This window comes from Heptranchias perlo, chromosome X (assembly GCF_035084215.1).
Source record: "Heptranchias perlo isolate sHepPer1 chromosome X, sHepPer1.hap1, whole genome shotgun sequence".
In the NCBI taxonomy this organism is placed as follows: domain Eukaryota; kingdom Metazoa; phylum Chordata; class Chondrichthyes; order Hexanchiformes; family Hexanchidae; genus Heptranchias; species Heptranchias perlo.
In genome coordinates, this window is record NC_090370.1 from 5,352,671 (window position 1) to 5,366,416 (window position 13,746).

Consider the following 13,746-nt stretch of genomic DNA (forward strand, 5'->3'; position numbering starts at 1 on the left):
TCAATTGTAGAGCCTCTGTTGTCAAACTAGGCTGAGATTAAGCTGATACCAAAAGGCTGAGTTGCAATATTTTATTTGTCCATGAAAGATAAATGACTTTTATGTTCTTTTATTTTGTCTTTTTAGGTACAGCGAGCAGAGCCTAAAGGTATCCCAGAATCTGCCAGCCTTACGACTGTATCAGCGCTTGACAATAAGGTTCAAACATCTTATCCAATTTACACCAGGCAGGATGTGGCCAAGCATAAAACTATGGCAGATGGGATATGGGTCACCTACAAATCCAGTGTGTATGATATTACGAAGTTTGTGCACCTGCATCCTGGGGGGAATAAGATTATGCTTGCTGCTGGAGGTGCCATCGAACCGTTTTGGGCAATGTATGCAGTCCATAACCAGGAACATGTTTTTAAGATGCTTGAAGAGTTCAAAATTGGGGAACTGAGCCCCGAAGACCAAAAGCAGGTGACCTCAGATGTGACCGACCCTTATGGGAATGATCCACTGAGGCACCCTGTTTTGAAAGTGAATAGTTTGAAGCCATTTAACGCAGAACCGCCGTTAGAAATCCTGTCTGAAAATTATCTTACCCCAAGTGAAATCTTCTTCAAACGGAACCACCTGCCTGTCCCAGAAGTTGATCCAAAAACATTCCGTTTGGAGATTGCGGGAGAGGGGCTGAAGTCCATCCAACTGACCCTCCATGACATCAAGACCAAGTTCCCAAAGCACACAGTAACCGCCACATTGCAGTGTGCAGGGAATCGGCGCGCTGAAATGAATGCTGTACGTCAGGTGAAGGGACTGAATTGGGGGATGGCAGCAATTGGTAATGCTACATGGAGGGGGGTCAAACTTTGCGATGTCCTTAAGTATGCGAGGCTCCCAGAGGACACAGATGCTAAGCATGTCCAGTTTGAGGGACTTGATAAGGATCTGTCCGGGTCCCACTATGGGGCCTCTATTTCTATTCGCAAGGCGCTGGCCAAAGATGGTGATGTGCTTCTTGCCTATGAAATGAATGGTGAAGAACTATCCAGGGATCATGGCTTTCCACTACGTGTCATTGTACCAGGAGTGGTTGGCGCACGCAATGTGAAGTGGTTGAGCAAGATCATTGTAAGTAAAGAAGAAAGCAAGAGCCACTGGCAGGTGAATGACTATAAAGGATTTTCTCCCTCGGTAGATTGGGACACTGTTGATTTCAGCTCTGCTCCAGCAATCCAAGTACTACCCATCCAGTCTGCCATCACAGCACCTTGCAATGACGACTATCTCTCCTCAGACGATGACGAGGTCACAGTGAAAGGCTACGCATGGAGCGGAGGTGGCAGAGAAGTGATCCGAGTAGACGTCTCACTGGATGGTGGGGAGACTTGGCAGGTGGCTGAGTTGACTGGAGAGAAGCAGGATGAGGGTCGGGCGTGGGCATGGAAACTGTGGCAGCTTACTGTGCCTCTGCCAAAGGGCCAGGAGAACCTGGAGATAATCTGCAAGGCTGTGGATAACGACTACAACGTGCAGCCAGATACCGTTGCACCTATCTGGAATTTAAGAGGGGTCCTAAATAATTCCTGGAACAGGGTGAAAGTTACAATCAAACCTAACAGTGATTAGAAACTGCTTCCTAATCCCTAGGATTGCAAGAGAATTTTTAGCTATGCAAACATTGCAGCAGACTGGGATTTGATCTTTGCCTCCTTTTGAGGCATGACTGCTGTGTATGACCTAGCTCTTGCCATCGTAGCATTAACTACATGTACAATCTACTACACTTAATTCAAATTGAGTGGCTTTGGATTATCTTTCAATTTTTATTGAGCACAAAATGCCTCCTATGCTATTATCAGCTTAATTTGAATTACTGGATGATTCATACTTTTTTCCAAACGCACAAAACCGCTGAATTAACAAGAGTGTAGAGCAATTAATGCTCAGGTGAATCTAGACACTTATAGATTTGGTTCACAAAGTAACCCAAATGCCTTTGTTCTGTGTTTGTATTGACTCTTCCTCACTTATTTCTTGTATGTGGAGAATGTAATGCATTTCCATGGAGTGACAATGCAATAACACAGGTCACTTGATGCCCAGAGTACAAATTTCAGAATATTAGTCTGCAGAAATGTAGGGAGATAAAGAACATTGTCTATCTATATATTACATCATTGACTACATGCAAAAGTGCTTCATTGGCTGTAAAGCATTTTGGGATATCCTGAGGTTATGAAAGATGTATGTCTGTCTTTCTTGAAAGTTCTTTTTTCTTTCATACATTTTATTTTCCTCTTAGACTGCAAGTTTTGGGCTACTTAATACTAGAACTGTTTGTGATCCTTATTCCTGCAGTGTCCATTTTAATGGGGTAATGGAACGCACAGGCTATAGGGGCCTTTTGAACCTGTTAAAGAAAAATGCCTGCACTTATTTCAGTTTATAAAGTGTTTTTTGAAGGATTTAGATGAAGTTCTTGGTAAAATAGTTAATTGGGGGAGTGGCTGGGAGTTGCAGACCAATATTCAGAGGTAACCATAGTGATATGAATTTGGTCCTGTGCTTTCAGCACTGGGGTAATTGCAATTGGGTAATGAAAGGGTTAGTGGTGAATAGAATATTTTCAGCAATTTGGAGGGGCCTTAGTGTCGATTTATTCCCCAAGTAATGGGTTATCTGATCTCTGCTGTGCCACCATAGACCAGCAATGAGTGGAAACCTGTATACCCAGAAGGAGAATTCTTGTAGGCTGCTTACATGCCTCCTGGTGCCCACCTTCTTGACCTAGGTATAGGCTGGGGTATAAGCATATCACCAATAGGGAAATAAGATAATTAATGCCCTCAGATGTACAGTAGTCATAACAGCACCCGCTGAACTCAAGGGGAGAGGGACAAAACATTACTTTGAGAACCTGTAACAGTTTCTTGACTGCTCAACTGTGTCTGTTCCAGATGTTGAACAGCTTGTCTGCTTTCGCTAGAATTTCCACAAACTTCAACTTTTACAGGCTGATGACGCTGCAGAGAAAGTCAGTCAAAGGGAAGGGGAGAGAGAGAGAGAGAGAAGGGGGAGAAAAAGATGGAGTTCTGACTTGTCCCACAGGTTTTCCTTCCATACTCTTTTCCCCCTTAGTGCTACTTTACATGCCGTATGAGTTTGAAATCCCTGATTCTCATAGCTCATTGGTTTAGTCTTAATCATTCTGCTTTTCAATAGGCTTTCGGATGCGGTGCTAAACTAAGGCCCTGTCTGCACTCGGGTGGACGTAAAAGATCCCATGGCATTATTCAAAGAAGAACAGGAACGTCCAGGCCAATATTTATCCTTCAACAAACATCACTAAGATTATCTGGTCATTATCACATTGCTGTTCAGACATTCACTCCCTTCACCACCGGCACACCGTGGCTGCAGTGTGTACCATCTACAGGATGCACTGCAGCAACTCGCCAAGGCTTCTTCCCAACCCACAACCTCTACCACCTAAAAGGACAAGGGCAGCAGGCACATGGGAACAACACCACCTGCACGTGAATGAATTTTTAAAAAAAAAAGTGATAAATGTGCAACAAAGGTCTGGCTCCATTCAAGAGTTATAGTGAATAAAATGAACTTTGAAGAACCCTGTAATGACTCACACCAAAGTAACATTCCACTAGGTAGAGGGCTGAGCTTGAGAACTGAACTAATTTGATGTTTGTTTTTGTTTTGAGTAAGACTCCACTAAGAATTTCCTCTTGCCTTCTCCCTCTTCCCTTACCCATGTGGCTATCGAGATTCAAGTGGGTGGATGCGATGTACCAGGCCTCTGCCAGTGCTGCTTTGAAACCAGCCAGTAAATGCTGCACCCACAGTGGCTTGAGGATGACTTTGCTCATCCAGTGGCGAAGCCCCCAACTTCCACTCGGCGAATTCCCCATGGTGGCATGACTGAGATCAACAATCAATGTTTGGAGTATGTGGACACAAGTCTACATCCCAGGACTCTGACACCCAGCACTTTGTTGGTTCCCTACTCTGTGGTTCTCTGGGATGCCTTGTGATGGCAGAAAGAATGAAAACCATAAAATTGGGAGGGAGAAAAAAAAATTCTTGTTTAAATTTTATTTTGAAGCGTGGTGAAGAGAGGAAAAGATAACGCTTCGTAGCTGGAATACGAATAAAGCTTGGCACGGAACTCCCCTCAGCTTAAACTGTTCCAATGACTGGAATGTTAGAATTTCAGTGTTGACTAATCCATCATTTCACCTTTTTATTTGTGTAACATGAGGGCCATTTCCATGGTGAAGAGATTAGTCCAATGCCCTAGTCTCTTACTGTAGACATAACCCTGTTTGTGTGTTTGCTTAAGTTTGTATGTAAAGGAATGTTGGAAAAACTACACACTACAGAACGGATTAAACAAATTGATCTATTCCTTCTGTGTATTTTAATGGGTCTGTGGTATCTCTAAAAGTGGAGACACCTACAGATGAATAAATTCCCTAAATGTTGGAATATGTATATGGGAATAGACCTCTTGATCTAAGTTGCTCCATCAATTCTTGAGGGTAAAAAATATATTAAAAACTTGGTGAGGTGGAAGAGAAGGCAAGGTTACTACAGTCTAAAAACATTGAGGTTTTGAGTACAGTCTGAACACTAATGTTGGTGTGATTCTGAAATCACTGCTGAAAGATGTAAAGCTACTTTGTTCTTGCCTCCCTTTTTGCCTATTGGTCTTATGATTTTGAAATCTTGAAATAAATGTGCTGATACTTAGAATTCCAATGGACCAAATTGTTTCCCAAGCACTTCTGCTGTATGGACAAGGAGTTCTACATGCAACATTTGCAATTTATACCCCTGTGCCAAGAGGAAAATATTCCTGAGTTATTCACATTGTTCGTAGCTCCATATGTTGACTAAGGGACTTGCCTGGGATTTGTTCTTTACCTCTGGCACAGTGATGTCTTGTAAAAGATTTTGCCTCTTTTGGTTCTGTTTAATTAAAGTATTACGTTAGAGTTTGCAGTCTGAGTGATTTAATGGGGTTGAGGTACCAATACTACTACAACCTGATCATCTGTCCCAAGAGTTGTGTGTTCAAGTAGGACATTTCTGGTTTGGTGGGAGAAGGGGAAAAATGTGCCTAAAGGCTTTGTGGGTAAATGCAACATGTAGTGCATCGTGGGAATGACCAGTTCAGACTTTTGATGTATTCTTATGTGTTAAACACCAAAGAGAGTTTAAGGAGATGATCTAATAACAAACAGTGCAACAGAACAGGGATACATGGGTAATTTAGAATCAAAATCACTTTTACGGTGCGAGAATGCCGTCAATGGCAGGCATGTGGTACTCTCACTGTTCATACCCGATTTGAATCGACCTGACATCTGAGGGCAGCAGAGACCTATGCTTTTGTTGAGCTTGGAAGCTGCTGCCTGATTCGGTGCCTCTTGTACTTGCTAAATGTGCGAAGCTGGTTAAACGCATCTTTTTTGTGTGTCATGACCCTCTTTTTGTCATGACATAAGCACACGTGCATGAAAGCAGCTCCAAGTTAATTCTCAGGCCGGCCCTCCCAGGATCATGAGGATGTTTCAGATCCCACTTTTAAAAGGGATTGTACGAAAGACTCGTCTTTATCTTAACCGAGGAAGTAACAAAATGATCGGGATCCTTGAATATGATGCTGTCATTTGGTCATAAGCAAATCACAGACCTGCATGATATGTTGCCTCCATCTTTGGACCGGCAATAGAACTGAATACCCGACAGGGAATATAACAGGCGGCAAATGCACTACCGCCCAAGTCGGATTTCTGCCCCAAAGTTTGTGATGAGAAGACAGAGAAAGGGAGGGGTTGGAAGCTAGGTGGGAGAAAGATTGTTGATCAAATGACCAGCAGTTTGAGGGGGTGCCAGAAGAGTCTCGTGTGATACGGGAGCAGAATTAAAGACTTGGTTGAACTTGATCTGCAGCAAGAGTTAAGAGATGTTGAGAAAATAAGCTTCTTGGTGGCAGCTTTAATAATGGAAGTGATGTGGGCATTCCATTTGAGGTCAGAGGAGATGGTGAGGCCAAAAATATCAATAGATGAGGAAGGGACTTCAAATGAAGCCATCAAAGTTAAGAGGTGGGAGCTGTTGGCCGCATATGCAAAAGACATGAAGACACTGTTGGGTATTTTCATCTGTACAGTTAAAAGAATTTTTTATTAAACTGGTTCAATTATAGTATGACTTTACACATTGAGGAAAATACACATCTGAGTCATTGAACAATTTATAGACAGCTAAGAGTCACTGAGAGAAAAACAACAATTGATATAAAAAGCCCTTAGAGGCAGTTTTAATATACTTCACCAAATGGTGAACAGAAAGAATCAAATGACCCATTTAAGGATTGCGGAGTGGGAGGTGGATCCTAGTTATGAATTAAAAGAACAGTCTTTAATAAGAGGTAGAGCCCCCCACCCCATTGTTTGTTTGAAATCCATGTTGCCACTCTTCCATTTATCGTTCTCCCCATCCCCAAGTGATTTGCAAATGGTGGGTGCTCACCTAGCTCAAGGAAAGTAAAATGGAATAAAAGAGAAGCAAACTTTCTTCTGATGGAATGAACCACTGCAGAATTCACCACCCCTCTGATATCCTTTAGTAAAGACTGATGCAAAGTACTTATTAAATAGCTCTGCTGTTTTTTGATGATCAGCTACAGACTGACAATGCTCTCTTAGGGGTCCCACCTCATTTTTAACAATTCTCTCATGTTCTATTTGTAAAATACTTTACTGTTCCTTTTGATGTTTTTTGGAATGTTCTCCTTGTACTCCCTCTCCGCTTTCTTATCCCATTCTAACCTTTTATTTTCTCATATTCTCCTAGTTTTTCATTATTATTCTTATGGTTATCCTGGGCCTTCTTCAATTTTAATTGGTTTATAATCTATTTATCTACGGCATCTTAAAACTACTAGTAGTTTCCTTTTTTAATGGAGTATGTACTGTACCTTTACAATCTCTCTTTTAAAAACTGGTGCTCTACAGTTCCATCTGCTAATTTCTCTTTCCACCTCACCTCAGCGAGCTCTCTCCTCATCTTTCTAAAATATGCCTTTATCCAATCTGGTGTTCTAGTTTTTATACTGTTTTGTTTCCCCCCCTTTCTAGTTGGATCTTGATGCATCTTTCTCACACGTGCAGAATTTATTCCCAGGAGCTGGAAAATCCCAGCACCAAAAGCTCAAATGAAATTTCCAACTCAAGGAACTGAAGTAAAACTCCAGCTCCAGCCTCCGGAGAGGGAAAGGGCCTCTGCAGGGGAAAATTCTAGCAGGTGATTAATTTTAACAACTTTTTGGTGGATTATTTTGCTGACTTTCTGCATGCCTTCAAGAGGGAGCTGGACCGGTTCTTGACTGGGGCAGTGATCTGCATCATATAGAAGGTAAGTGGATAATCAGATAACGAACACATGGTCCACGTGATCTCCTGGACTGGTTTCGATCATCTGAGGGGTTAGATAGGAATTTTCCAGAGGTTTTTTTTCTCTTGGCCTGGGGATTTTCTTGTTTTTTTGCCTCCCAAAACCTCTCCACCTCTTTCTCCTCCTTTAAGACATCTCCTCTGATGTACTGAGTGTATATAGAATCCTGATTGCAATGGGCAATTCGAAGGTTGCAATCAAACTCTGGTTCTGTTGGCATTGATTATGAGAACAAAGGTGAAGCAGTTTACCTCTGAACTCTAATTATATATGCCAGAATTTGTTATATTTATTAGCCTTCCTGTTTTTTTGCTAATGGGGTCCATACCCATGGGCTGTGTGACATAAGGAAGCTGGAGACGTGTTTCACACGGAAGATCGGCAGCACGTTTTTCTCTTTGCAGCTTGCTGCAGACCTCATGTTTTAGAGGGTCTAGACAGAGTAGATGGAGAGAAACTGTTCCCATTGGCGGAAGGGTCAAGGACCAGAGGACATAGATTTAAGGTGATTGGCAAAAGAACCAAGGGTGACATGAGGAAAAACTTTTTTACACGGCGAGTGGTTAGGATCTGGAATGCACTGCCCGAGGGGGTGGTGGAGGCAGATTCAATCATGGCCTTCAAAAGGGAACTGGATAAGTACTTGAAAGGAAAAAGTTTGCAGGGCTACAGGGAAAGGGCGGGGGAGTGGGACTAGCTGGATTGCTTGTGCTTAGAGCCGGCGCGGACTCGATGGGCCGAATGGCCTCTTTCCGTGCTGTAACCTTTCTATGATTCTAGATTAACTTTTTAAAAAACTCTTCATCTTTACTGGTGATTAAAAAGATGAAAGCAGAGATCAGTTTTTTAATATGGACTGAGAATTTTTTTTTCCAGTACCTCATGGGTTTCTGTGGTAAAATGACAGCAGTAGATCACATGATGTTCACAGGAGGGATTTTACAGGTTTGTGACGTTATTACTGCAGGTTTATGGGGAAATAACGTGCAGATATAGGGCATCGCCCATCTGGTGTATATGATAAGATCACAAAATTAACCTAATCTTGGTAACGCATTTTTTCTGTCCCATTTTAAATTTTTACTTGGTGCGATGTGGGTTTTCTGGACAAGAAAATGGGCAGACACTTGCTGCCAGCCATATGCCAATGCCCCTCTGCTGCCACAAGATAACTGAGCATGTCCCTGAGTCATCTATCATTCAAGGGGGAGATTCAAGGGGTTCAGAGTAAACATGTTCCCACAAAGAAAAAGGGTGGGACTCCCAAATCCAGAGCCCCCTGGATGATAAGGAGCATACAGGGTAAGATAAGGCAAAAAAGGGAAGCTTATGTCAGACACCGAGAGCTCAATACTGCAGAAAGCCTAGAGGAGTATAGAAAGTGCAGGGGTGAAATTAAAAAGGAAATTAGAAAAGCAATGAGAGGGCATGAAAAAATACTGGCAAGTAAAATTAAGGAAAACCCAAAAATGTTTTATAAATACATAAAGAGCAAGAGGATAACTAAGGAAAGAGTAGGGCCTATTAGAGACCAAAAAGGTAACTTATGTGTGGAGGCGGAAGATGTGGGTATGGTTCTTAATGAATACTTTGCATCTGTCTTCACAAAAGAGGGGGATGATACAGAGATTGTAGTTAAGGAGGAGGAGTGTGAAATATTGGATGGGATAAACATAGTGAGAGAGGAAATATTAAGGGGTTTAACATCTTTGAAAGTGGATAAATCACCAGGACCGGATGAAATGTATCCCAGGCTGCTAAGAGAAGCAAGGGAGGAAATAGCGGAGGCTCGACCATCATTTTCCAATCCTCCCTGGCTACAGGCATGGTGTCGGAGGATCGGAGGACTGCTAACGCTGTGCCGTTGTTTAAAAAGGGAGAAAGAGATAGACCGAGTAATTATAGGCCAGTCAGTCTAACCTCAGTGGTGGGCAAATTATTGGAATCGATTCTGAGGGACAACATAAATCGTCATTTAGAAAGGCATGGGTTAATCAAGGACAGTCAGCATGGATTTGTTAAGGGAAGGTCGTGTCTGATTAACTTGATTGAATTTTTTGAGCAGGTAACAAGGAGGGTTGATGAGGGTAACGTATTTGATGTAGTATACATGGATTTTAGCAAGGCTTTTGACCAGGTCCCACATGGCAGACTGGTCAAAAAAGTAAAAACCCATGGGAACCAAGAGAAAGTGGCTAGTTGGATCTAAAATTGGCTCAATGGCAGGAAGCAAAGGGTAATGGTTGATGGATGTTTTTGTGACTGGAAGGCTGTTTCCAGTGGGGTCCTGCAAGACCCAGTACTAGGTCCCTTGCTTTTTGTGGTATATATTAATGATTTGGACTTGAATGTGTGGGGCTTGATCAAGCAGTTTGCAGATGATACAAAAATTGGCCGTGTGGTTGATAGTGAGGAGGAAAGCTGTAGACTGCAGGAAGATATCAATGGTCAGGTGGGCAAAAAAGTGGCAAATAGAATCCAATCCAGAGAATTGTGAGGTAATGCATTTGGGGAGGGCAAACAAGGCAAGGGAGTACACAATAAATGGTAGGATACTGAGAGGTGTAGAGGAAGTGAGGGACCTTGGAGTGCTTGTTCACAGATCCCTGAAGATAGCAGGACAGGTAGATAAAGTGGATAAAAAGGCATACGGGATACTTTCCTTTATTAGCCGAGGCATAGAATATAAGAGCAGGGATGTTATTCCAGAACTGTATAAAACACTGGTTAGGCCCCAGCTTGAGTACTGCTTACAGTTCTAGTCACCATATTACAGGAAAGATGTGATTGCACTATAGTGGGTACAGAGGAGATTTATGAGGATGATGCCAGGGCTGGAGAATTTTAGCTATGAGAAAAGATTGGATAGGCTGGGGTTGTTTTCTTTGGAACAAAGGAGGCTGAGGGGAGATTTAATTGAGGTATATAAAATTGAGGGGCTTAGATAGAGTGGATAGGGAGGACCTATTTCCCTTAGCAGAGGGGTCAGTGACCAGGGGGCATAGATTTAAAGTAATTGGTAGAAGGATTAGAGGGGAGCTGAGGAGAATTTTTTTCACCCAGAGGGTGGTGGGGGTCTGGAACTCACTGCCTGAGAGGGTGGTAGAGGCAGAAACCCTCAATTTATTTAAAAAGTACTTGGATGTGCATTTGAAGTGCCGTAACCTACAGGGCTACGGACCAAGTGCTGGAAAGTGGGATTAGGCTGGATAGCTCTTTTTCGGCCGGCACAGAGATGATGGGCCGAATGGCCTCCTTCTGTGCTGTAACTTTCTATGATTCTATGAAAATAGATAACTCAGTATTCCCATAAATGCACTTCTCTGAGGCACTGCCTCCATTGGCTTGTAGATGTTGTTTAATTCCCTGTTGCTTCTTCCATTCAACGCACATCTTGAATATCCTCATTGTGTATCTGCCAACAAAAACAATTTGCCTTATCGTCAAGAATTATTTTAGTTCAAATTTTAACCGTAAGAAATGTAGTGCAGCATCTTTTGTGTTTGAAGATGCAAACTACACTATTAGGCCTCTTGCTTGGTGGGGGTGAGAATCCCTACGTGGTCAGTTTTTAGTAAAATATTAAAATGCCTACGTGGCAAAGAAGCAGAATGCAAAATGGTTAGAAAGGGTTAATTAGTTAGTAACTGAGATTGATACAAGTGGCCTGGCCCTCCTGCTGGGCCATATGTTTGCTTAGTCAGCAGGCCTGCATTGTCTTATCAATGATAGGTCTTTGATGTGAGTCAAGGACTGGTCTGAATGTCTCCATGTTTATGGCAGATCAATATAGGTAACGAGCTTAGCCAAAGTTGAAAGACATTCCAGGTTGGGAGATAAGGAACAGAAGGAACAGGGAAGAACATTCCAAGTTGGAAAGTGAGGAAGTATCCCCTTTGATGTCTAATAGCAACATGGTCAGCACATGGATTGTCTATGATTGGCCGGAAATAATGTAACCCCGCATGGCAGCCTGTGCCCGGCTTATGATTGGTGTTGACTCTTGTGTTAATGATGTTCCAACCTCTATGGATTTGTATAAAGGTATGAGTCTTTGTCTTTGTCTTTGTCTCCTTATTCTGTTAGAATCGTTCGGATTCTCTCAGGAATCTGAATTGAAGCTACAGACTAAGATCTGCTATTAAAGTTGTTTGAACTTTACGGTGTACTCGAATCAGTTCTTGCTGAACCAGACTGAGGGGAAAGAATCCGGTTCGTCAGGGGTAGAGTGACTGCCTCTTTATGGTACTTTACTTACTTTAACACCCAGCACGTTTTTCGAATGAGATGTCAGCGAATTGAACACTTTTCCCTCAGTGTACTCCTCCTCTCCTCTCCCCTCCCCCGCCCCCACAGTGTCGGTGGCCATACTTGCTGGAAACAAGCACAGTCTGTGTCATGCACTTATAGCCTATGTAGGCCAAAGAATTAAAAGTCGCATCTTACAGCCTTCTGATATGGAGACAGTTAATAGCTGATAGCCTTTTTGTAGGAAACCTCTATGGGTCAAAGAGTTACAATTATAGCCTCTTCATGTTGAAAGCAGCAGACTGTACAGATTCCACTGCACTGCACAGTTAAGAGAATCAGAAATCCCACACTACAACCTCCATAAACTGATGCAACGAGAGTCTTGAGAGAAAATTAGCATGAATTGAGCAATGTAATATAATGCACTACTTCCTGTGGCTTGAGAAGTGCATTCTATAGAGACTCTCTAGGCCTCTGTGCATGTTAGTGGCGGATTACAGGTAGCAGAAATGGGACTGAATGCTGACCTTCAGTAATTTCTTCACATCTCCAAAGGTTTCAGTAGTGTGTGATACACACAAACCTTTTCATAACATTGATTCTATTGCCTATTACAGCCTTGAGTGCTAGCACTTGAGCACATAGCCTAAGCTGATACTTCTAATGCAATACTGAAGGATTGCTGCATTGTTCAAGCAACTGTCTTTCGGATGGGACTGTAAATTGAGGTCCCCTCTGCCTGTACAGGTGGATGTAAAAGATTCAATGGCACTATTTGAAGATGAACAGGGGAGTTCTCCCAGTGTCCTGGCCAATATTTATTCCTCAACCAACACCACCAAAAACAGATTAACTGGTCATGAAAGGTGCTGTATAAATGCAAGTCCTATCTTCTAATTTTATTTTACATGACTTGAGAATTTTGCACACAATCAGCTTGAGAAACTTAGGTGAAGGGCTAAGATCCATAGTACAGGGCACCACCAAGGTTCAGAGCAGGAGAGAAGACAGGGTAAACTATATTAGTGCTTAGCTGATACCAAGATTGGGCATAAAAGCCTGTCGACTCTTAAGAAGATGAGAAGACTGAGGGAGGCAAGGAGTTCCACTGTTGTGAGGCCCTGGGAAAAAGTGAGTTAGAGGAGGAGACAGTGTGATGGATTCTGATTTCAACACAGTGAGAATGCAAGGAGGAAAAAGGTTTCCTGATGTTATGTGGTCAGAGACTTTTGGGGGGGAGGGAATGTGATCAGTTGTTTGTGACTTCCTGTAAATTTTCAGTTCGTGATTTTTTTAAAGCAAATTTCACAAATTTGTCACATTCACTGCCCAAATAACACGCCATTACAATCTGCAATTTTTCAAAATTTTCATCATAACCATTGTACCTGAAAGTAATTACCGAACATAGAAGCAGGAATAGGCCATTCAGCCCCTCAAGCCTGCTTCCGCCATTCAATTAGATTGTGGCTAATCTGTACCTCAACTCCGTTTACCCACCGTAGCTCCATAATCCCTTGATACCCTTGCTGAGAGTTTGCACATCTAGTTCAATGTAAATCCTTGTTTCCATCTAGCTGCTCAAATTCCTGTTCCGAATTGGAAGGGATTAAAGAACTGGATACAGCTGAGTGCTCGACTGGTGAAAAGTGGAATATCGGATCCATCAAATTCAAAGTGCGTAGGAAGACTATCCATCACACTTCAAAGTCACACATGGAAAATGTATGTCATGCGTGAGTGGCTCAAATATTATTACATTCATAAAAAAAACAACAAATCACTGCTATCTGATACTACTAAATAGGTAGGAAAGCAACCAATCAACAAAATGCAAGTAGGTTGTCAAACTACCGATAAAGAATGCTAGGTACAGGGCAAGAAAATCAAAAAACCTACCAATAAAAGCAAACAGCAAAAAAACCCCACTATGAATACTAATAACAACGAGGAGAGGGGCAACCAGTGAAATTGCTCTTTTTATTAAATGCTTTCACGACCATCTAGCTCTTTCAGTAACAGTAC

The 13,746-nt window shown here is 42.3% G+C and overlaps 1 protein-coding gene across 4 annotated transcripts in view; it reads left to right on the forward strand.

Annotated features, from left to right (window-relative positions):
- The window catches only part of suox (sulfite oxidase), a 33,208-nt gene extending 28,205 nt beyond the window's left edge, over positions 1-5,003 (forward strand). For all 4 annotated transcript variants that reach the window (XM_067976589.1, XM_067976588.1, XM_067976590.1 and 1 more), the window contains exon 4: positions 127-5,003. In XM_067976589.1, the coding sequence (XP_067832690.1) occupies positions 127-1,617 (1,491 nt within the window). In that variant the 3' untranslated portion in view covers positions 1,618-5,003. The remainder of the gene's footprint in view (positions 1-126) is intronic.
- The last annotated feature ends 8,743 nt before the right edge of the window (positions 5,004-13,746 follow it).